The sequence below is a fragment of the Choristoneura fumiferana genome, chromosome 30, assembly GCF_025370935.1.
Source record: "Choristoneura fumiferana chromosome 30, NRCan_CFum_1, whole genome shotgun sequence".
Lineage (NCBI taxonomy): Eukaryota > Metazoa > Arthropoda > Insecta > Lepidoptera > Tortricidae > Choristoneura > Choristoneura fumiferana.
The window spans coordinates 6,540,724-6,563,497 of NC_133501.1; the positions used below are offsets into that span (position 1 = coordinate 6,540,724).

General features: G+C 40.0%; 1 protein-coding gene across 1 annotated transcript in view; it reads left to right on the plus strand.

Annotated features, from left to right (window-relative positions):
• Dcr-1 (Endoribonuclease Dcr-1) overlaps nt 1-22,774 on the plus strand; it is a 113,154-nt gene that overhangs the window by 77,970 nt on the left and 12,410 nt on the right. The window contains exons 28-36 of the mRNA XM_074110296.1: nt 831-948; nt 2,046-2,145; nt 4,431-4,516; nt 5,811-5,974; nt 6,512-7,048; nt 15,780-15,932; nt 17,670-17,801; nt 18,454-18,550; nt 21,527-21,696. Of these exons, the coding sequence (XP_073966397.1) occupies nt 831-948; nt 2,046-2,145; nt 4,431-4,516; nt 5,811-5,974; nt 6,512-7,048; nt 15,780-15,932; nt 17,670-17,801; nt 18,454-18,550; nt 21,527-21,696 (1,557 nt within the window). The remainder of the gene's footprint in view (nt 1-830; nt 949-2,045; nt 2,146-4,430; nt 4,517-5,810; nt 5,975-6,511; nt 7,049-15,779; nt 15,933-17,669; nt 17,802-18,453; nt 18,551-21,526; nt 21,697-22,774) is intronic.

The following is a 22,774-nucleotide window of genomic DNA, read 5'->3' on the forward strand; positions in this document are numbered from 1 at the left end:
TTAATATCCCCTATTGCTTACTATCTAAATCCACTCGTCAAACTGATATGGCTGTATGTTGGCGAGAACGCGCTCATTAGAATTTCATTATAATGTATGGGCACAGTATAACATGTTTCCCTACAGTAATGCGACGGAGACGTTTAGACAGAGCAATCGTGCGGGGCGTGAGGGGTGAGACGCGGGTGGGAGGAGCTCCAGCTGCATACTTTGCCGTTCTTAGTAGCTTGGGTTGGGACAGGTCTTCTAGGGCTATCGCGTTAATAACATTTAAATTTATAATAAAATTTATTATGGCGCATACGACATGTACTGCAAATTTTCATCTCGCATGAATAAGGAACTAAGATTTAACACAGGAAGAATAACAGGAACTTTAAGTCCGTTAAGCCTAGAAACCGAAAGTATTTGTCGGTTACTAATCTATGAAAGTATACGAGTATATTGTAGAAAAAAAAAGTTTTTATTTCAAAAATAGTATATTTTGATACTTCGTGCCTCTAGTAAGTATGCCACACCTAATTAATTTTGTTTTATATAATTTCGCAATACCAATATGTACCGATTCGTAAAAGAAATCTACCTTCCAAATTTTAAATTTGTGACAACCCTTCCTTGCTTGCCTAAACACACACAGGCTATACAGGCTGTGGTATCGCTAACTTCAAAGCCTACTGCAGGGAAAACTTGTTATACTGTGGTATGGGCATTATAAGTATGTGGTATGGACGTAATGAAAAATCGGGTCGGTATTTCCATGACGGTATTATCCGGGCCGGTAAATAGTGACCCCAATAATGATTCATTGTATTGTATACATGTGCCAGCAGGGCTTCGAGATAGGCACATGGGACAACAACATGGCGTCGTCCATCCCGCAGCCGGCGGAGTTCGACGACCTCCACGAGCCGCTGCCCTCCAACCTCACATTCTGCACGTCTGCCTCCGGTCAGTGACACGCACCGTAAACTATCTCACAAACAATTTTTGTTTTATATAACAGCCGACGAACGAGCAGACGGTTCAATGAGGGCTATCGTTTTTTGTCTTTCTAGATGGCGCCACTGTTGCGTGAGGTTTTTAAGTTGATTTCCAAAGTGTGTTATTACGAGTGTGAATACAAAGTGTAGATTAAAAACATATTTAATACACCTTAAAACCGTACAATAAAAATATCGAGCATACCACAGTGTTGCGTAGTCCCGTTTGTTCGGAAAAAAGGGAGGACAAAAGTTTCCGAAAGACAAAATTGTCTCCCAAACACAGACTTCATTGCCCCGTAACGCATAATTGCCATAGTTAATTTCAGGTAATGCAAAATATTCACAAAATTATTTTAATTCTAAATAAACCCGCGTAGCTCACCTAAAAACTATGATATTTGACATTTCGGAGACCTCACGCTACACTAGCGCCTCTAGTGGCGAATTCATACGCGATAGCCCTCATTGGGGGACGGGGGGGGGCTTGTAAAATGTTACGATGAGTTACAGGGGACGGGGGGGGGGGGGGGGGGGGTTTCGAACAACTCGTTACGTCACAGTTTTTTTTGTAAAAATTTCATACTATTATGTCCTCAAAAGTGAGAGATTCGCAGCACCAGTTGTTGCTCTTGGCCTTTAAATGCTCTCATGCTGACTTGCCAGCGTAACTGTGCCAAAAAATGAACCATATCGAAAATACAACTGTTCAACACTGTTTCAACTGTGTCTGGTGTTGTGTCCAGAGGGGTTATAGCACGCAGCACGCGGGTTCGATTCCCAGCGCTGGTCTCTTTTTCTGGTTTTTCTGTGCATCCATGTCTCAGTTTGTATTTTTTTGTTACGTAATTTTTGCGCATGGCGAGGGGGGTACAGATAAACATAGCGGCCCCCTTGTCACACTAACAACGAGTAATAAAATAACCTCGACGTTTCAGCCACATTGCAGTGGCCGTGGTCACGACTAGATTGAAAAATAGTAATAATATCTTAGGTACTTGTGTTTTCTGTTCAGCTCATTGTTTTGATGTGCAATAAAGAGTTGTTCGATTCTTCTGTGTTCAGGCGGTGCAAACTGGTGCGATCCGGTTCAGAAGCCGAAGAACCAGTTCAATCCGTCGCGGACCTTCTCAATGGCTGACAGCGACTGCTCCTACATGTCTAGGTGAGCTTGTAGAAATGGTATTTGTGGGTCAAACAACTTTGGCGACACCCCTGCCACATATTGTGTGATCAGCATTTTAGCTAACCACGCGGGGCCCGCGGCCAACGGACGCCAGTCGGTACACAACCAACTTACTTGCCACGCGCCTACCAACGCGCCCCGACTCCCGCCTGGTTAGCCCACCTTCTGAACTTTTCTATAACATACATGTGTCATATTAACGAATATTAACTACCTACTTTGTTAATCTCTTCCATCCCAGTACACAACCCGAACTATAGACATGGCCAGCAAAAGGTAGTTAAACAACTTTTAGTGTAGGTATGTTGTTCTGTCCCGTAACTGAGGAGACATTCAGTGATACACATAGGCAGTTGTCTCACCGCCAGCGAGGAAACGATTGGGTATCGACTATTTTCTCGCTCAAGAAACGAACAAAAGATATAAGATCTTGTGTGAGTAAAAGAGACATATATTAATAGTTGATTGCTGGCTGTTCACACTGTCGGCGAGAACTCGCTCTCAGCGATGTCAGCTTGGCGGCCGCCCCGGACGAGCGAGTCGAGTGGAGCGAGTAATCGCCCGTCGCACGCGAACACTCGCTTACAGCCGAGCGACAAAACTACACTCGCTTCTCGCTGCTCGCCCACTCGTTTCTAGTTACTCGCTCTACTCGCTTCTCGCTCATCGTCGGCGGTGGGACAAGTGCCTTAGGATAATGTTTGCTGTATTGGCTATGTGCACGACATCAGCGCCACCTAGCGTCCGCAAGTTTTTTGGCTCTGATGCTCTGATGTTTTGAAATTTCATCGCGACATTGTGACAAAAATCAAACCTATCACGTATTAATTGATAATACAAAATTACTGTGATACCGTGATTTGGGTGGACAAAAGGTTGTGAATTCATTTTTGGTCATTAAAATCAAATAAATAATAAATATCATGGGACACTTGACACCAATTGACCTAGTCCCAAACTAAGCAAAGCTTGTACTATGGATACTATAGTCCATTCGCGTTAAGAAAATAGTGACTCATCGTTGTCACTCAGCTTAGCCACGCCCCTTGACCAATTAGAACATAGTAAATTAGAAAGCCGTGTTCACATTGACCATTTGAAGTAAGCCCTTCAGACAGTACAGACGTGTCTTTGACAATTTTAAAAATGGATACCTCACCTGTTCATATTTAGTTGACGAAACCGCCAAAGCAAATGGCATTGACATCCTCCGCCTACCATCGTACCATTGTAAACTCAATCCAAAAGAGTTGGTTTGGGCTCAAATAAAAAATTATATTGCTGTCAATAACTCCACATTTAAACTTAAAGACGTAGAAAAGCTGTTTTACGACGGAATAGTAACAATAGACTTACAAATGGAAGAAATGCTGTGAGCACGTGGTCAGTGAAGAAAACATATGGGAATTAGACGATGTTATGGAACTCGCGGAACAGAATTCTTTTATTATAAATGTGAATGAAACTTCTGACGATTTTGAATAATTTTTAAAATAATTACGTAATATTTATGTTTGAAAATAATGTGTAATAATAAGACTGCTTTTATGAAATAAATAGTTTTATTTTGAACCCCAGTATGAATACGGCTTTAGTCTGCAGTTGCACTGATGAGTCACTATTTTCTTAACGTGAATAGACTATAGGCAACAGATAAACATACTTATATCGATAAATACATACTTAAATACATATTAAATCCAAGACCCGAGAACAAACATTCGTATTATTTATACAAATATCTGCCCCGGCCGGGAATCGAACCCGGGATCGCAAGCTTATTTAGGTTCTCTAACCATTTGGCCATCCGGTCGTCAAATCCTAGAGTCCTATCTCATAGATCTTCTCACACGACAAGAGCTCGCTCACACGGCGTCAATGATCGAAGATATAAAAAGAGCGTAAGAGAAAAGATGTCTAACCTAAACCAAACTAACAACCTCTCTCTCTCTCTCTCTCTCTCATTTATGTGAACACTTTTCTATAAAAGTGGTCGAAGTTCAAAATTCGAACTTCACGTCTTGCCGTCGTCTCGCTGACACTTATATTATTTAATACGAGACAGAGGGACGGTACGATGCGAGCTTCGATCTTCGAATTTCTTAGCAGCCCCTACAAACAATCAAATAATCAAAAACGACATCAGAAATTTACAGCCAATTCGTAGAAAAATGTGACCAGGAAAATGAGGTGGTTGCAACACTCAAATAACCCAGGCGTTCCGTCATGGGTAAAAAAGTATAGGATTATTTGTTTGTTTTCAGTGATTTCGATACTGATGATTCGGATTTGAACTCTGAGGGCAGCAGCGAAACTGACACCAGTGGATTCTGCAGCAGCAAAAGCAACGGTATGCTATTATATCCTACTGTTAATTTGCTTGAATAATATCAGATATAAGGAGATACTTAGAAGAACGAGAGTCACCGACATAGCCAAGCGAATTAGCTCGTTGAAGTGGCAACGGGCAGGCCATATACCACGGAGAACAGATGGCCGTTGGGGCCGAAAAGTTGTCGAGTGGAGACCGCGCGGCAAGCGCAGCGTAGGACGTCCACCAACGAGATTGACGGATGACCTGGTTAAAGCCGCGGGTTCACGGTGGATGCAGGCCGCTCCTAACCGAAGCAACTGGTCTATGTCCGACAGTGGACGTCCTGCGGCTCAATGACGATGATGAATATTAGCAGTTTTGTGCTAAACTAAATATAATAGACAGAAAGAAAGAGAGATTTGTTTTGTACCTTACAGTAATAAGACTAAAACTAGCCTCTAAAACATGCAGGTGGTAGGACCTTGTGCATGGTCCGCCCGGATTGCTACCACCATCTTGCTCGCTAATCCTGCCGTGGAGCAGCAGTGCTTGCACTGTTGTGTTTCGGCGTGGAGAGTAAGACAGCCGGGGAAATTACTGGCACTTGAGGTATCCCATCTTAGGCCTCTAAGTTGGCAACGCATCTGCAATCCCCTGGTGTTGCAGGTGTCTATGGGCGGTGATGATCTTTTACCATCAGGAGATCCGCTTGCTCGTTTGCCATCCTGTGTAATAAAAAAAATGCCATAGAAATAGGGCCCACAGACGCTACGAAAAATCTTATGATCTGGACTGCTCTGTACCGTTTTATCCGTTCTATTTATCGTATTTTTTACGCCACACACACCCTATAGTTTCTTCGTTTAATTTCAGCGGTTGTGGCTTTAATTGTCGCTCTAATTCATCTGTTCCCATTTATCTTCCGTTCCGTTTGGCATACAGTGTTAAAAAAACGTACTAAACAACAGTTTTCTCATACACAATACGATAAACGATACTGTCTGTAGGCCCTATGTTCCTCCGAAATGGTTGTTCGCTGCTTGAGCATTAGTTTCCCATAATCCACTTAAATGGAGAGAGCGAGGCGGAAGCCACATCGTACTTCCTAAACTTGGAAGATCCGTATAAAATACAAAGTCATTCAAAAAATACGATTTGATTTTTCGTAACGTCTACGGAACCCTATCTTGAGCGTGTCCGACACGTTCTTGGCTGGTTTTTATATTAATTAGTAATGTTAAAAATAAGTCTTCTTTGTTCTATTTTGTGTTGAGGCAATAAATGATGTTTTATCTTTATCTTATCTTAAAAGCTTTTGTTCCCCCACCAGCGGCGATGGGGGTCCGCATAGAGTACAAGACAGCCCACGAGGCGGAGGCCGTGGATCTGGAGCGGCAGAAGAGTCACCCGGCGCCGCAGCCCGACGACGCCGCGCTCGCTGAAGACAGGCGGCGTCACGCCACGCTGCTGCGCGCCGGACACCCGCCGGACCAGGTCAGGACACATCCGGACACCTGTAGAGCTGGTCTAAGAGCCACCCTGATTCTGAACTGATCCGATAAAGCGCAACGCACGCAAATGACGGCGGCGGGTCGGGAACGGGTCGGCTCGAGTGTGGGCCGGGCATCGTCCTGTTTTGGCGGGGAGCTGTTCGGAGCTTTACGTGGCTGTATAAGAACATCACATCGCATCCGCCATCGATGTGATGTTGTTCATTATATATTTGACTAATTGTTCCTTTTTCCTAAATTTGACATCAAAATTGTAATTTTCATTTTGTTTTCATGTTTTTACTTACAATTCAATTACGTTTCAATTATATTTTTGGCTCTCACTTTATTGTATTCATTTTTTTTGTATACATTTGATGATCCTTTTGTTATTTTCTTATAATTACCTAACATATTGTGTTTAAAAGTATTTTTAGTGAGTAAATAAATCCATATATTTATCTAACAGTATTATAAAAGATGAAGCGAAGCGAGTAGTCGTAAGCTTACATTGTTCTAATACCAAATCATTATTTTTCAGTACCTACAAAAATTCCAAAAGTCAGTGGTCGAACACGAACAAGAAATAATAGAGAAAGGACTATTGATACAACAAGACCAGCCAATCACAGACCTTCTCCCGGAAACCAACAAAGAGAGCAAAAGGAACGAACCCATATCACCAGAACAGATTAAAAACAAATTCGAAGAACTGTTCCCGTACAAAAACGAATTTTTGAACATAGACAATGGACCAGTTACGTTAGAGAGCATAGAGAAAAACAAGAGGTATCTTTTGGATGAATTCAAAAAGACTTTGGCTGATGAAGAGATTGAAAAGTTGACTTGTTTCTCTATGGTCGATGTGGATATTGATTCGCCTGAATATAGGAATGAGAAGGTATCTAATATTGGTTTTGATACAAAGGAAAGTTATGTGGATAAAGTGAAGGGTGTGGGGGCGAGGGAATTTAAGCCCTATTACGAGGACAGTAAGGGCCAAGGGAAGGAGTTTGACTTTGATTATCAGCCGGACCTTGAGGGACATCCGGGGCCCAGTCCTAGTGTTATTTTGCAGGTTAGTTCAAATACATGATATTGTACATTTTGTTTTAAAATTAATCTCGCAAAATTTTATAAACTGAAAAAAGGGTTTATCACATTTTCTGTTGTGACGTGTATTATTATTATTATATCTAATATATTAACGAGGCTTAAGGCCAAATGTGACTATGTCAGCCTCATGGGGAGCCTCATTTATATACACCACACTACAGGACCCTATTTCTCGAAAATATTTCACTCTCCCTTTTAGTGAAACCACGTCTCTGGGGTTACGTAGCATAACATCTAAAATCAAATGTCATAAGCTTGATACACATACGTCTAGAATGTGGAAAGCCTAAATGAATAACGTTCGTAATCTATAACGTTCGAAATACATACAACACGACTGGTCGTATGAATATAATATCGAAGTACAAAATGAATAATGAAGACGAAGGGCTACGGATTAGCCCGAACATGTCGAGCTAAACTCGATTTAAGACGTGAGTTATCCGGTCAATATATTTAATATGAGTGAGCCTCACGGTAGTTTCATGTTCTAAATAATAATATTATTTGTCATAAACTTGATACACATACGTCTAAAATGTCGAAAGCCTAACCCCTTATTCATAAAACTTAACAAGCCTATGTTAACTAACAAATGCTTTGTCCCTTTCTAACAAATACAAAATGTCGAAGTGACAGATAAGGACAAACGAATTTTAGCGGCATTTTAACTAAAATAGGTTTGATTGTCGTTTATGAATAAGGAGGTAAATAAATAATATTTGTTATATAGGTATTTACTCGAAATCATTATTCTAACAATCGTAACCTCTTAGTGTCCACATTATTACACATTAATAGGTAGGTTAGGTTCGTTAGGTATCTTCAGATGCCCGAAGGGCAGTGTTCGATTTTGGTTTTTTTTACGCTTTTTCAACTAACTTAAACAGTCTGATGATGGCATTACGCATTGACCAATGCGCATGCTCGCACCAAGCGCCATCTAGAGGAGGTGAGTTTGTGAAGCTCGTGTCGGCCAGTTCAAAAACATTCGTCCTTTGCTAACAAAGACTAAAACGTGTGCTGTGTGTGTAATTCGTGTTATTTTTCATCAAGAACAAAACTTTTAATTTGTTGGAGTGTTATCATTGTCCCTGGCGCCAGGTTTTAAGAAGTCGTCCACTACAAGTTCGCAGATGCTTCAGAACCGAGCTCGAACAGGTCAGTGTGCTTGCATTGTATTTGCCGGAATCAGACTAATCAAAACATTTTCTTATTTAATAGCTCTCTTCGGCGAGATCCTCTCGACCCAAATGTACCAGACACCCACTGTGCTGGTACATTATTTTGGTGCCGAAACCAGGGAACTGTAGATAATTCCGTCCGCCATTTTTGTTCAAAATTTCAAATTAAATGTTAATTAAAATTAATTTTAATTTCCGTTTTATTTTGAGTATTTTGTGCCTTTTGTCGGAAAATTAATTATTTAACCTGTTGTAAATATATCGGTTAACGTAAACTAAAGCAAATACGATTCAGCCTGATTATTCCAGTAAGATTTTAAGTTCTCGTGAAATAAACTGGTTATCTATTTTATTCTCGTGAAGTTCGTGTTGTAATGGCGGATATTGTGTAGATTCATTGTGGATTTGTAAATTTTAGTCGCAGTTTTAAGCTGCTAGAATTTATTTATCGTTTGTCGCATAGGACAATATTTTGTAAGATCGTATAAACAATCTCTTTTCATGCGGTGTTTATACAGTCGTGTTACTTACAATATTTATATTTCATTCATTTCACCTAGAACATTTCGACCGAATTTTCTCGATCTTACACCTACATACATGTCTATAGAACTAGGTAATTGTTCAGACTTGTACAATCTGTGAGACGTTCTTTTCGTTAAGTTTCATTCCATGTTTTTGTCGGCGGGCGTAGCAACACGTTTGGATACTTCGGTGAAACGAAACGTTTTTCTTCTTATGTCAGTCAGTTATGGCGGTGATAAAAGTCAGCTGTCAAGTTGGATGTCATTTACTTCCGATTCGTGTTGTTTAGCCTGAGCTATTTACTTTACCGATTTTAAGTTAAGTGGTGTTTATTTCGTGTGATTGTGAAACTGCAAGTGTGTTCGTAAATGATCGCCATGTCAAGCAAAGTGAAGCGTCGCGTGTCCCTTGGAAAATCCAAGAAAGACAGTGAGGTGAACTACACAGTTAAAGATTTACCGGCGTTGCGGCGAAAAAGAACAATAGCTTATAATAGGCTATCAAAAGCGTTGGAGGTTGGTCTTAAAGCTCTACAAGACAGGTCAGATTTAACTTTGTTCCTTTCGCACTTTATTGAGGTTGAGAAACATCGAAGCTCGTTTGACGAGTGTCATCTGTTCATTCTTAGCCTAGAGGAAGACGATGAAGAGAATGTTGATGAATTGCAAGGGCAATGTGATGAAATTTACTATCACATTTTGACACTACATAGGACTTTGGTCCCATCTGATTATGCGAGTGAGGTAGCTGAAAGTGATGTCAATAATAGTGTGCCCCAGACCTCTAGCAAGTTAAAACTACCTAGGATAAATTTACCTAGCTTTTCAGGGGACATTAAGCACTGGCCTGCATTCTATGACACTTTCAATTCATTGATACATCTCAATGAATCGCTTAGTGATACTGAGCGAATGCATTATTTGATTTCGTGTCTCACAGGTGATGCTTTAGCATTAGTGAATACATTCCCTGTTATGGGAATTTATTATGGAGAAGCTTATAACTGCCTTGTCAAGCGTTACAAGAATAATCGTGAGTTAGCCTTTACTTGTTGGAAGGAGATGCTAAATTTCAACCTTAAGTCGAATTCCCCTGAAGAATATAGGCGCATTTTTGACACATTCAATGAAAACTTGAATATTTTAAAGACTTTGAATTTACCAGTTGATCAGTGGGATTTTGTTCTGAGTTATCTTGTGCTTTCTAAGCTGGACTCCAAAACTCGTTGCGATTTTGAAGAAGCACACTCATCTTGTGAAGTGCCATCTTATTCAACTCTAAAGAATTTTATCTACAAAAAATGTGATGCTTTAATTCGGGACAACCACTTTCGTGAAAGGGATGGCAGAATACCTATGTCAGTCACAGCTGGTAGTAGTAAAACCCTGCCAAAGTTTATCAAAGCTCAAACAAATAATTCCCCATATGTGTCACGTTTCAATAAGAGTAACCCGGTGAATTCTCTAGTTTCCGATAGTGCTGAGGTAAAAACTGACCAAAGATGTTCCTTTTGTCAGGAGAATCATGCTATAACTAATTGCAAAATGTTTCTTAACAAATCTGTGGATGAGCGACATGAATGTGCAAAACAAAGGCAGTGGTGTTTTAACTGCTTGAGAGCTTCACATTATCTGAAAGAGTGCAGATCAGTTTTCAGATGTCAAAAGTGTAAACAAAAACATCACACTTTATTACATCTGGATAAAGAAATTGTACATGAACACGGATTGCCTTGCACAAGTGTTGAAGCTACTCCGGATTCCCATTCATGTCCTGCTGAAGAGGTCAATGAACCAACAAGTGCTCTTACAACTTTTACTAACCAATCTGTGGTATTGCTGTCAACTGCGAACATCCAGGTTATGGATTCAAAAGGGAATTACCAAACTATGCGTGCTCTCATTGACTGTGGAAGCCAAGCACATTTTATTTCTGAAGCTGCTGCTCGTAGACTTGGTTTTGTCTCTTCCCCTGCAAATAGGAGTATAAGTGGGTTAGGAAAAACATCTTCTCAAGTTTCTGGTTCAATTACGTGTTGTGTTGGAACAGATAATGTGACTTACTTTAACCTGGATTTCCTGACTTTACCAATAATATGTGGAGTTATGCCATCAATGCATCTTAATACTTCTTCATGGCAACATGTGAAGCATTTGCAGCTTGCTGACCCACAGTGTAATATTCCTGGCCCAATTGATGTACTGCTGGGTGCTGAGGTATTCATGAAGCTTTTGTTACCAGGACGCATTGATGGTGATGTAAATCAACCGACAGCTATCAACTCAATATTTGGCTGGCTGTTAATGGGAAGAACAAGTGTACAGACAAATCAGGTGATCAATAACTTGTGTGCCATGTTTTGCAATAGTGACATGTCACTTAATGAAGAAATTAAACGCCTGTGGGAGCTTGAAGATCTTCCATCATCTCCAGAGTTGACTCCAGATGAGAGTTTATGTGAATCAAAGTATCTCAAAGGCATCAGTAGAGATGAATCCGGACGATACATAGCTCCACTACCCTTCAAAAGTGAAGAAAACCCAAATTTCCAGGTTCTCGTGAGATTGCAATTCGAAGATTTCATTTATTAGAGAGACGACTGCTCAAGGATCCTGAACTCCATCAAGCATATAAAGATTTCTTGACGGATTACATAGACAATCAACACATGAGCCCTGTAGACGTGGCTGACATTGCAAAGGGAGACTATTATATTCCACATCACTGTGTGATTAGACCAGAAAGTGAAACCACTAAGCTACGTGTTGTCTTTGATGCTTCTGCTGTGTGTGCTAGTGGACAATCTCTGAATGATACTTTATTGATTGGTGCGAAGCTCCAAGGAAATTTGACAGCTATTCTCCTTCGTTTTAGACTTCATGCGGTTGTGTTTATTGGAGATGTGAAACAGATGTTCCGTCAAGTAGGAATTAGAGCAGAAGATCAAGATTACCAAAGAATTCTTTGGAGATTTGATCCCAAATATTCAGTCAAAGAATATCGTTTAAACACCGTTACTTATGGAACTGCTGCTGCTCCATTCTTGGCATGCCGAACTATTAAGCAACTTGTTCATGATGATGGAAAACATTTTCCATTGGCTTCACGAGTCCTTAATTTTGATACATACGTTGATGACGTCACGACTGGAGCATCCTCTTTGGAAGAAGCTAAGGTTATGAAAAATGAAGTCATCAATTTATTGAGACAGGGAGGATTTGAACTGCGAAAATGGGCCAGTAATGTACCGGATCTACTCAGCGATATTCGACCAGAGGATTGTTTACATGGATCGGCTTCATTTGATGATAAAACAGTTAAATCGTTGAAGGTGTTGGGACTTAAATGGAACAGTACAGATCATTTCACATTTGATGTTGTACCTTGTGAACGTGAATGCACTAAACGTAATATTCTGAGCGAACTAGCACGAATATTCGATCCATTAGGATTCTTGTCACCTATAACCTTTCTGGCAAAACGATTAATTCAGATATTATGGGTACAAGGTGTTGGTTGGGATGATCCACCTCCTGAAAACATAGTTATTCAGTGGAGGGCATACATTGAGCAGCTTTCACTTCTCAAGGCCGTTCAGATACCACGAAGAATTACTATAGACAATAATGTGTCATATCAATTACATGGATTTGCAGACAGTTCTGAGGCGGGCTATGGAGCTATTATTTATCTGAGAGCAGTGGATGTAAATGAAAGGGTGATTGTTAAATTAATATGTGCAAAGTCTAGAGTAGCTCCTTTGAAACACCAATCATTACCTCGTCTGGAACTCTGTGCCGCCGTGTTGCTTGCTGATCTTATGCAGTATGTCAAGAAGACATTTGAAACAAATATTTCAGTTGAAAACATATTTGCGTGGTCCGATTCTACTGTAGTTTTATCGTGGCTCCGGTCTCATTCTTCGCGATGGAAGACCTTTGTTGCCAATAGAGTCAGTCACATTCAGGAGCTTCTTCCCAGTTCATGTTGGCATCATGTGTCAACAAACGAAAACCCAGCCGACATCTGTTCAAGAGGCGCTTTGCCTAAGGATCTAATCAACAATTTATTATGGTGGGCGGGTCCAGCTTGGCTTCTGAAATGTAGCAGCCACTGGCCAATCCTTGTGTCCGAGGATCCAGATCAAGAAATGGTAAACTCTGAAAACGTGTATCAGCTTTGATAGTGGAGCAGCCAGTACATCTTCTTGACGAATTGCTGAATAAATATTCATCTTTAGATAAAGTTATTCGTATTGTAGCCAACTGTTTACGCTTTATACGCAACATTCGAAAATCTGCTACTAAAACAACTGGAACTTTATCAGGTGTGGAACGTAATGATGCTATGAGATTGTTTGTTAAGCGTATTCAATATCAGCACTTCTTTGACGAAATTCAGAAACTTCAAAATGGCAAGGTATTGCCTAAACAACTTCGTAAGTTGAATCCTTTCATAGATGAGTTAGGTGTTCTCAGGGTGGGCGGTAGGCTTTCTCGCTCGGTTTAGCTTACGAGCACAAGCATCCGGCTTTATTACCACGTAAAAGTGAATTGACGAAAAGGATTGTACGAGAAATACATCGAAATAATTGTCACCCTGGAATTAATACAACTCATTATCTAGTAGCACAGCAATTTTGGATTCTATCTCCAAAACGTGCCATAAGGTCTGCATTACAAAATTGTATCCAATGTTTTCGAACCAATCCTAAGGTTTTAGAACCATTTATGAGTGATTTACCCATGGCAAGAGTAAACGCTGTTAAACCATTTTCGATTGTAGGCGTCGACTTTGGAGGACCCTTCAATATTAAACATGGTACTCATCGAGGTGCTAAAATAGGCAAAGCCTATTTGTGTCTGTTCATCTGCTTCACGACCAAGGCAGTTCATTTGGAAGTTGTGTCGGACTTGTCTTCTGAGGCTTTTATAGCTGCTTTGCGCCGGTTTATTGCTAGACGAGGTCGCTGTAATACTATTCATTCAGATTGTGGTACGAACTTTGTAGGTGCGAAGAATCAACTCTCGCAATTGATGCGTGGTGCTGCAGAGCAAAATAAGGTTGAGTTTAGGTTCAATCCCCTTCTGCGCCTCATTATGGCGGAGTTTGGGAAATTCAAATAAAGGCAGCCAAGGCTTTATTATATCGAACAGTAGGTATACAATGTTTTACTTTCGAGGAGCTCTATACACTTTTTTCGCAAATAGAATCCACAATGAACTCACGCCCGTTATGTCCGCTTAGTTCCGATCCTAACGATATTAATGCGCTAACTCCAGGTCACTTCTTAACTATGGAACCTTTAACCTCTTTACCGGAAGAGGAACTGACTGATGTAAAACTATATAGGCTGAATCGTTGGCAGCTTATTCAGCAAATACATCAAGGTTTTTGGAAGCGGTGGAGCGCAGAATATTTAAATTCTTTAACCCAACGTGCAAAATGGACAAAAGACTCTAAACCTTTAAAAGTAAACTCAATAGTTATTATCAAATGTGATAATTCATATCCACTGCATTGGCCGTTAGCTCGTGTGATAGAATTACACTCGAGCCCCGATGGTGTTGTCCGACAAGCAACTGTGAAGACCGCTTCAGGAATTCTCAGGAGACCATTAGTCAAGCTGTGTCCTCTGCCAGACAATTGTGATTAGAGAAGTATTTTGTTAAAATACCCTTTTATTGAAATCATTAGATTTCATGTTTAGTTAACCGCTGAAGTTGCAACTTTAATTTGTGTTAGAATCATAATTTATTTTGTTTTATGTTTAAAAATATTAATATTTTGGTGGGCGGAATGTTCGATTTTGGTTTTTTTTACGCTTTTTCAACTAACTTAAACAGTCTGATGATGGCATTACGCATTGACCAATGCGCATGCTCGCACCAAGCGCCATCGAGAGTAAGTGAGTTTGTGAAGCTCGTGTCGGCCAGTTCAAAAACATTCGTCCTTTGCTAACAAAGACTAAAACGTGTGCTGTGTGTGTAATTCGTGTTATTTTTCATCAAGAACAAAACTTTTAATTTGTTGGAGTGTTATCATTGTCCCTGGCGCCAGGTTTTAAGAAGTCGTCCACTACAAGTTCGCAGATGCTTCAGAACCGAGCTCGAACAGGTCAGTGTGCTTGCATTGTATTTGCCGGAATCAGACTAATCAAAACATTTTTTATTTAATAGCTCTCTTCGGCGAGATCCTCTCGACCCAAATGTACCAAACACCCACTGTGCTGGTACAGGCAGACTGCCCAGAAATAGGAGCCCGCCAAGCGGGTCTCCGTCGACATTCCGGCGTGGGTTGCCTAATGCTGCTGAAAATATATGCAAGTGATAAAAATAAACGCGAACATTATAACGCTTCATGAAAAATACGAATAAATAATAATTTAATTTGACTGTATGTATTTTGAACGTTATGCATAGTGAGTAGTATAGATGAAAACGTTATGAATTTATACCGTAGAATTTTTAAATTACTGATAAAAGAAGTTATTATTATCGTACGTTATGCAATTTGACCGTATATATTTTTATCATATGAAAAACGAAATTATGACATTTGATTTTAGATAAAAAAAAAAAATTAAAATTATAACTGTTTATTTCATAACAATTTTACAATTAGTTAAGTTATATTCCTAGCTAATCTTTATTTTTAAAGATTTTAGTTGCTAGGCTATGAGTTGCCCTTAATAAGTAAATTCTTAATTATGTTTTTTATGTTCTTAGGGTTGCTAGTTATTTTATCAATTGTAGCCCTGGGAAAATCATTTAGTATTTGAGGAAGGATGAAAGATGTTATGCTACGTAACCGTCTCTGGATGTAAAGGCCTGACTAATGACCCTGTAAATCAGCATCGCTACAAATACCTATTGCCTTATAGGATATGTACAAAGTGCAATCAATAATTATTCTTCTCCTGAACTTTGGTCAGATTTTGACCTATTACATCAGTGTTCATTTGTGTTCCATTTTTGTTTGTAGGCTCTGACGATGTCCAACGCCAACGACGGCATCAACCTCGAACGACTGGAGACGATCGGCGACAGTTTCCTCAAGTTCGCGATCACGGCATACCTGTACTGCGCGCATCCGACTGTACACGAGGGGAAGCTCAGCCACATGCGGAGCAAACAGGTCGGTGCGCAAACAAACAGTACAGTCGGCAGCAAAAGTGATTATGACATTGGGAGACATATATCTCCAATTTATTTATTTTTGCCTTTCACTGAACGTAGATATAATTAACGTGTTCGGCCTCGGCAACGATCCATTAAGCTCTTACGCTATGCCTACGCATATCCCATCGCAGTCACTTCTATGCCAGTGACACGTATACGTGTCACAGACGTAATACATTCCGGTGCCACTGACACGTCTGTAACTTTTTAGTTCTTACTCCTATGCCAGAGACACTCATGTCGTGTCAAAATAATTCGTACCTCCTAAAGGCTGGCCTAGCGTAAGGGCTTAGCGGAACGTTGCCGGAGCTGAATGCGATCCACTAAGCTCTTACGCTAGGCATAGCGCATATCCCATAGCAGTCACAAATACGTGTCACTGGCATTATAGGATAGGAGTAAGAACTAAAGAGTCAAAGACGTCGTGTCACTTAGGCCGAACGTGTTAACATGTTTAGTTTTACTTTTGTAACTAAGGGACCCCATACATCCCTGTATTATTATTTTTTTCTTTAATTTTATACTGTACTTTGTTTGTTAGTATTTTATTTGTTGTTATTTATTTTGAATAAAATGACTTTCTGCCAAGTTTCTTGCGGCGCATTCTTCTTGGCAATGATGGTATTTCCGAAAGTTTAAAAAAATTACGTGTAAAAGTGCCCATTGCGGCCTATTTATAGAATTGGCAGTAAAGTCGTGTGTACATAAATAAGTTTGAGCACCGTAATTGCTCATCCACTTCTGCTGCTGATTGTACATTGTTTAACAAGCCCAGTATAAACGAATAATATATTTTAACGATAATTATTATAATTGTAAATTTAATGTGTTAATAATTTGCACGCCTGCATGCAGGTTGGATACAATGGACAAGAAGACTGTAACACCATTTATACTGTATTCTAGCAAATAAACGATTCTGATTTCTGATTTCAAGGGAGGAAAATAACCAATATCACACGAGGTAACTTGGCATCCGAGCATGAGGCTGCGTTTAAACCAGACATGTGCGAGAATGTGTTGTGAGGAATGGTTTTTCATGAACCAATAGAAACGCTCCATTTACCTCGCCTCGCTCCGCTCAGCTGTTTCCACCAGAGATGTGCTGTGCGAGGATGTGTAAATGAAGCGTTTCTATTGGTTCATGAAAAACATTCCAAGCAAAACATTCTCGCGCATCTTTGATGAAAACGCAACATAATCCGCTTGGCTGATTTTTAAAAATAATATTTTTATCCTGGAATTATTATTGTGTTTCACGCGAAAAATTAACAAACGCGGACGAAGTCGCGGGTGAAAGCTAGTTTCAAATATAAATGATGTTTTTTTTATTCGACTGGATGGCAAACTATCAAGTGGGTCTCCTGATGGTAAGAGATCACCAATGCCCATAAACATCTGCAACACCAGGGGTATTGCAGATGCGTTGCCAACCTAGAGGCCTAAGATGGTATACCTCGAGTGCCAGTAATTTCACCGGCTGTCTTCTCTCCACGCCGAAACACAACAGTGCAAGCACTGCTGCTTCACGGCAGGATTAGCGAGCAAGATGGTGGTAGCAATCCGGGCGGAGCTTGCACAAGGTCCTACCACCTGCAATGCAATGGATCGTAGGAATGACATGTGACTTATTATTTATTGATTAATTGGGTCCGCTCGTATATGTTGAGTTTGAGTTTCGTGTTATGTCCAGGTATCGAACCTGAACCTGTACCGGCTGGGCGTGCGCAAGCGGCTCGGCGCGCGTATGATCGCGTCCAAGTTCGAGCCGCACGACAACTGGCTGCCGCCCGCGCACCGCGCGCCGCCCGCCGCGCATGCGCCCGTGAGTCACGCACACACACACGCACACGCGTACGCCCACACACACACACACACGCACGCACGCACGCGTACGCCCACACACACACACACACACACACACACACACACACACACACACACACACACACACACGCACACACCCACACACACTGAGACTGGTACTGACTCAGACTCTGACACATTCGCACTTATTTGAAGACGATCGTTCATCTCCCATTACTTCTCATATTTCGTCATCTACATTTTTTTTACCGTACAACGGCAAAACCTACTCGATAGTGACAAAATTGTCCTCCAATGGACAAAGTAATATTTAAAAAAAAAACAACAAAATAAAGACAAGGAAATGTCAATAAAACACTAGAAAGTGAAAGAAACATGATAAAAATGTATTTATTTTAAATATCCACCATGATCTCTACAGTCAGGTGGAATGTTGGAGACGGGAGTAAAGATTATCAAATCTCGCTTTATATCGTATATCGAAAACTGATCTTACAAGGGGTTCAGTTATATTATTATGAATACTCTTTAATCTGAATCAGATTTACTATCTCTTACATTTTATAGGTATAGAATGGCGGTAGAAAGAAATGGTGTGTATGATGTTACTTCTGAATTGTATGTGAAAAAGAACGTTATTTTTGTAACAGGTGGATTCAGAAGAGGCGTACAACAGCCCGGACCCTCCCCCCGCCAACACCGGCTGCTTCATACCGTACAACTTGATCACGCAGCACAGTATCCCAGGTCAGGCGACACTATATTATTCGATAACGCCACCAGTAGCGTGAAGTTTTCATTACACATTATAAAACTATGGGTTTAGTCAAGTACAGTCATGAGTTTATTTGGGACTCACTTAAGATCGAATATCTGTCATTTCAAAGGATTTTTGCATTTCATGTATCAACAAATGCTGAGTGAAATATTTTTTTGTAATCACCTCAACAAGACAGGCTATTTAAATAAATAAATAATAATAAATATCACGGGACAATTCACACCAATGAGGGCTATCGTTTTTTGTCTCACTAGATGGCGCACTGTTGCGTGAGGTTTTTAAGTATGGCTTTCAAAGTCTGTTATTACGGGCGTGAAAACAAAGTTTAGATTAAAATCTTATTTAATACAGCTTAAAACCGTACCATAAAATATCGAGCATGCCACAGTGTTGCATAGTCCCCGTTTTGTTCGGAAAAAAGGGAGGACAAAGGTTTCCGAAAAACAAAACTGTCTCAAAACACAGACATTCATTGCCCCGGAACGCATATTTGCCATAATTAATTTCAGATATTACAAAATATTCACAAAATTATTCTAATTATAAATAAACCCGCGTAGCTCACCCAAAAACTATGAGATTTGACATTTCGGAGACCTCACGCTACACTAGCGCCTCTAGTGGCGAATTCATACGCGATAGCCCTCATTGACCTAGTTCCAAAGTAAGCTTAACAAAGCTTGTGTTATGGGTACTAAGCAACGGATAAATATAATTATATAGATAGACTAGCTTTTGCCCGCGGCTTCGCTCGCGTTAAATTTGGAGTAACATACATTCACTTTCTGCGATCCTTTTTTCGTGTTTTGATTAATTTTTCGGAGGATTATATGGAAATACAAATACAGACAGTTTTTTTTAGACAGATGGTGCAAATTTTGTAATACAAAAATCGACCTACATACGTAATTAACTATGATTCTTACCAACTTTGAAACCCTGCTTCGCTGATTCAGGGTTGGAATTTTAGAAAACGAAGTACATACTACGCGTTTCTTTTGCCCGCGACTTCATACACGATATAGGATTACATCCCGAGAAATTGTAAAGTTCCCGCGGGACATGAATTACTGTTAAGATCTATTTTAATATTCTTGATTGTCGATTAGAGACACATTGTAGCTTTCTTTTATTGAAATAATTTTGAAAATCTGCCTCAAAATTGAAACTTATTTTTATTGTGCGGAAAGTTTGTAATTTTTTTTAAAGTAAAAAGTCTAATGTCAATCTGAGATAGTGTATCTTTCTATTGATAAAAGAATTATTTAAATCATCTTAATAGTTTCAGAGATGACCCCCAACAAACAAAGAAACAAACAAAGTTGAGATATTTTCCTATTCTTTCTATTTCTCTAATCTTTGCCCTAGTGCACCTCTGCATTACTTTAGGTCCATCTATGCCAAATTTCACACCGTAGCATGCTGAACGGTTGTGTTGCTCTGAAGATGAGCTCTGGTTGAGTTCAGTGTAAAGTGGTGGTGGTGATAGATGGATTTGTGTGATTTGTGTGTTCTTACAGTGTGGAGGTGGAGGAACTGCATGAACACACATTGCACGGGCACAAAAGTAGCTATCATAAAGATCGCGGGTGGGCAAAGTAATTGTGTCAGCTCGTTGAACGTACATGTAAAATTTCGTATCTATGCTATGAGCCCTTGAGGAGTTCCGTCATCAGCAGACGACCCTGGCTGCAGCATCAGGCGGTGTATATCATATAAACGCATTGTCATTGAAATTTAACAATCATGTAAAGTCTTTTGCGTGTGCCATTAACTTTTGAGGAGTTCCCTTCTACGGAGACGATCCTCGCCAGGATGAGCAGGATGTCACTGCTAAATAATTGTTACCAGATTTACATCAGGTTGCCAAATCTCCAGTCCCCAGTTTTATTGGTTTAGCGTATGCGTTTTCTGATTCAGTTGGTAAGTATATAAAATCCTCTTTATTCGTTTTATCCCGTGGGATATTCGGAAATCTTTGAAACAGTTTTTACGCCAAATTTGAAGTTTCTAATATTTATAATTACGGAGTTAGGGCCACTTTAAAGCGAAAATATAAATCCCATTTTATTCCCTATCCCGTAGGAATTTTGATAAATCCTGAAAATTGTTTTTAGCTGTTAGTATTACCTACTTGCTCGCCAAATTCGAAGTCTCTAATAATTATAGTTACGGTAAAAGGGTCAATAATTGAAAGTGAAAATACAAATCCCATTTATGCACTATCCCGTGGGAATTTCGAGAAATCCTGAAAATAGTTTTTAGCTGTTAGTATTACTTGTTTACCAAATTTGAAGTATCTAATAATTATAGTTATAGAAATAGGGTCATTAATTAAAAGTGAAAATATAAATCCCATTTATTCTCTATCCCGTGGGAATTTCGTAAAATCCTGAAAAGAGTTTTTAGCTGTTAGTATTACCTACGTGCATGCCAAATTTGAAGTTTCTAATAATTATAGTTACTGAAATAAGGTCATTTCGAAGTGAAAATATATATCCCATTTATTCCCTATCCCGTGGGAATTTCGAAAAATCCTTTCTTAGTGCGCGTCTACACCTATTAAGGAACATATATTCCAAATTTCAAGTTTCTAGACCCAGCGGTTTGGGCTGTGCGTTGATCTATAAGTCAGTCAGTCAGTCAGTCAGTCAGTCAGTTTCTTCTTTTATATATATAGATACATACTTAAATACATATTAAACACCCAAGACCCGAGAAGAAACATTCGTATTTTTCATACAAATATCTGCCCCGACACGGGCATCGAACCCGGGACCTCAAGCTTCGTAGTCAGGTTCTCTAACCCCTAGGCCATCTGGTCGTCCAAATTTAAATATTGTAATATTGTTGTGATGTTTTTCAAAACAGATCGTGCATTCATTCATTTATTATCGTTAGAAATAGCTATAGTTTGTTTTGAAAAGTGTGTTTTCCCTTAGACAAGTCCATAGCGGACTGCGTGGAAGCCCTGATCGGGGCCTACCTGCTGGAGTGCGGGCCGCGCGGCGCGCTGCTGTTCATGGCCTGGCTCGGCATCCGAGTGCTGCCGCGACACGACCTGCCCGTCACCGACCCCGGCGTTATACGGACGTTGGATACGGACGAAAAGGTCAGCTGACTGCTATTGGTGTAGTGTCATCTTATCATCTAAGGTCTGAGGTGGACGGACGCTGGGCGGACATTGGACCACGATAGAAAGGTCAGTAAACTGCTCCTAACGTGGAATTGGGATGCACAAAAAAAATAACCTATAGTTTTTATTTTATTTTTGGAAAGAATAGAATATTACTTAAATTTTGTTTATTTAATTCAGTTTATCATATTTTTGGAATCTGATTTCTGAGAACGCTTCACACGCTTGGCTTTTGATTTATTATACGTTGTCAAAAATTGGGACATCCCAATTATAAAATTCATAGTAGACTGAAGCTATACGGACTTTGGAGGACGAGGAAAAGGTAATGCAGTGGTGCCAGAGTAGATATATAGGAAACTGTGCCACCTGATTATTTACCATTATACAAACGTTGGACGACGACGAAAACGTCAGCAAACTGCTCCAGGCGTAGAGTCACCCATACTGAAATGACGCCATGTAGACATTGGCGGACAAAGCGTGACGACGGGTTTCTAGATTAGATATATACTAGATGAAACCCGGCTTCGCTCGGGTAAAAGACTGTCGTACTTATCGAAAAATCTGACGTATATTCCCAGCCTTAATTATTATCACAAACACTTTAACGGCTAACCTACGTATCGGTATTTCACCAGTAGATATTTCTCCTCAATCTTATTTGCCCGAATAACTATGATGTCTTTGTCTCATAATCAAAGAAATCAGACCTAAAGGGCCCCATATACGGAACGATTCGTCTGTACGATCGATCTGATGAAAATCGACGAATCGTACCGTGTGTGGGGCCCTTAAGAAGTCACAATGGAGAACGAAATGCAAATCGTGACACCTGTGACACGTGATGACGTGACATTAACGCCACTATGATGTGATGACATTGACATGTTTACTTCGCAACGCCATTATATACTTAGTAATTTATTCAAGTTTATATTGAAAATACTCGATAATCCGAATTTTCCGCCTACAACTTGTCGACTCGGATTGACTAATTTTTTACGCTCTTCAATTTGAAATTATTAATATATATCAGACTGCGTCACGTGGT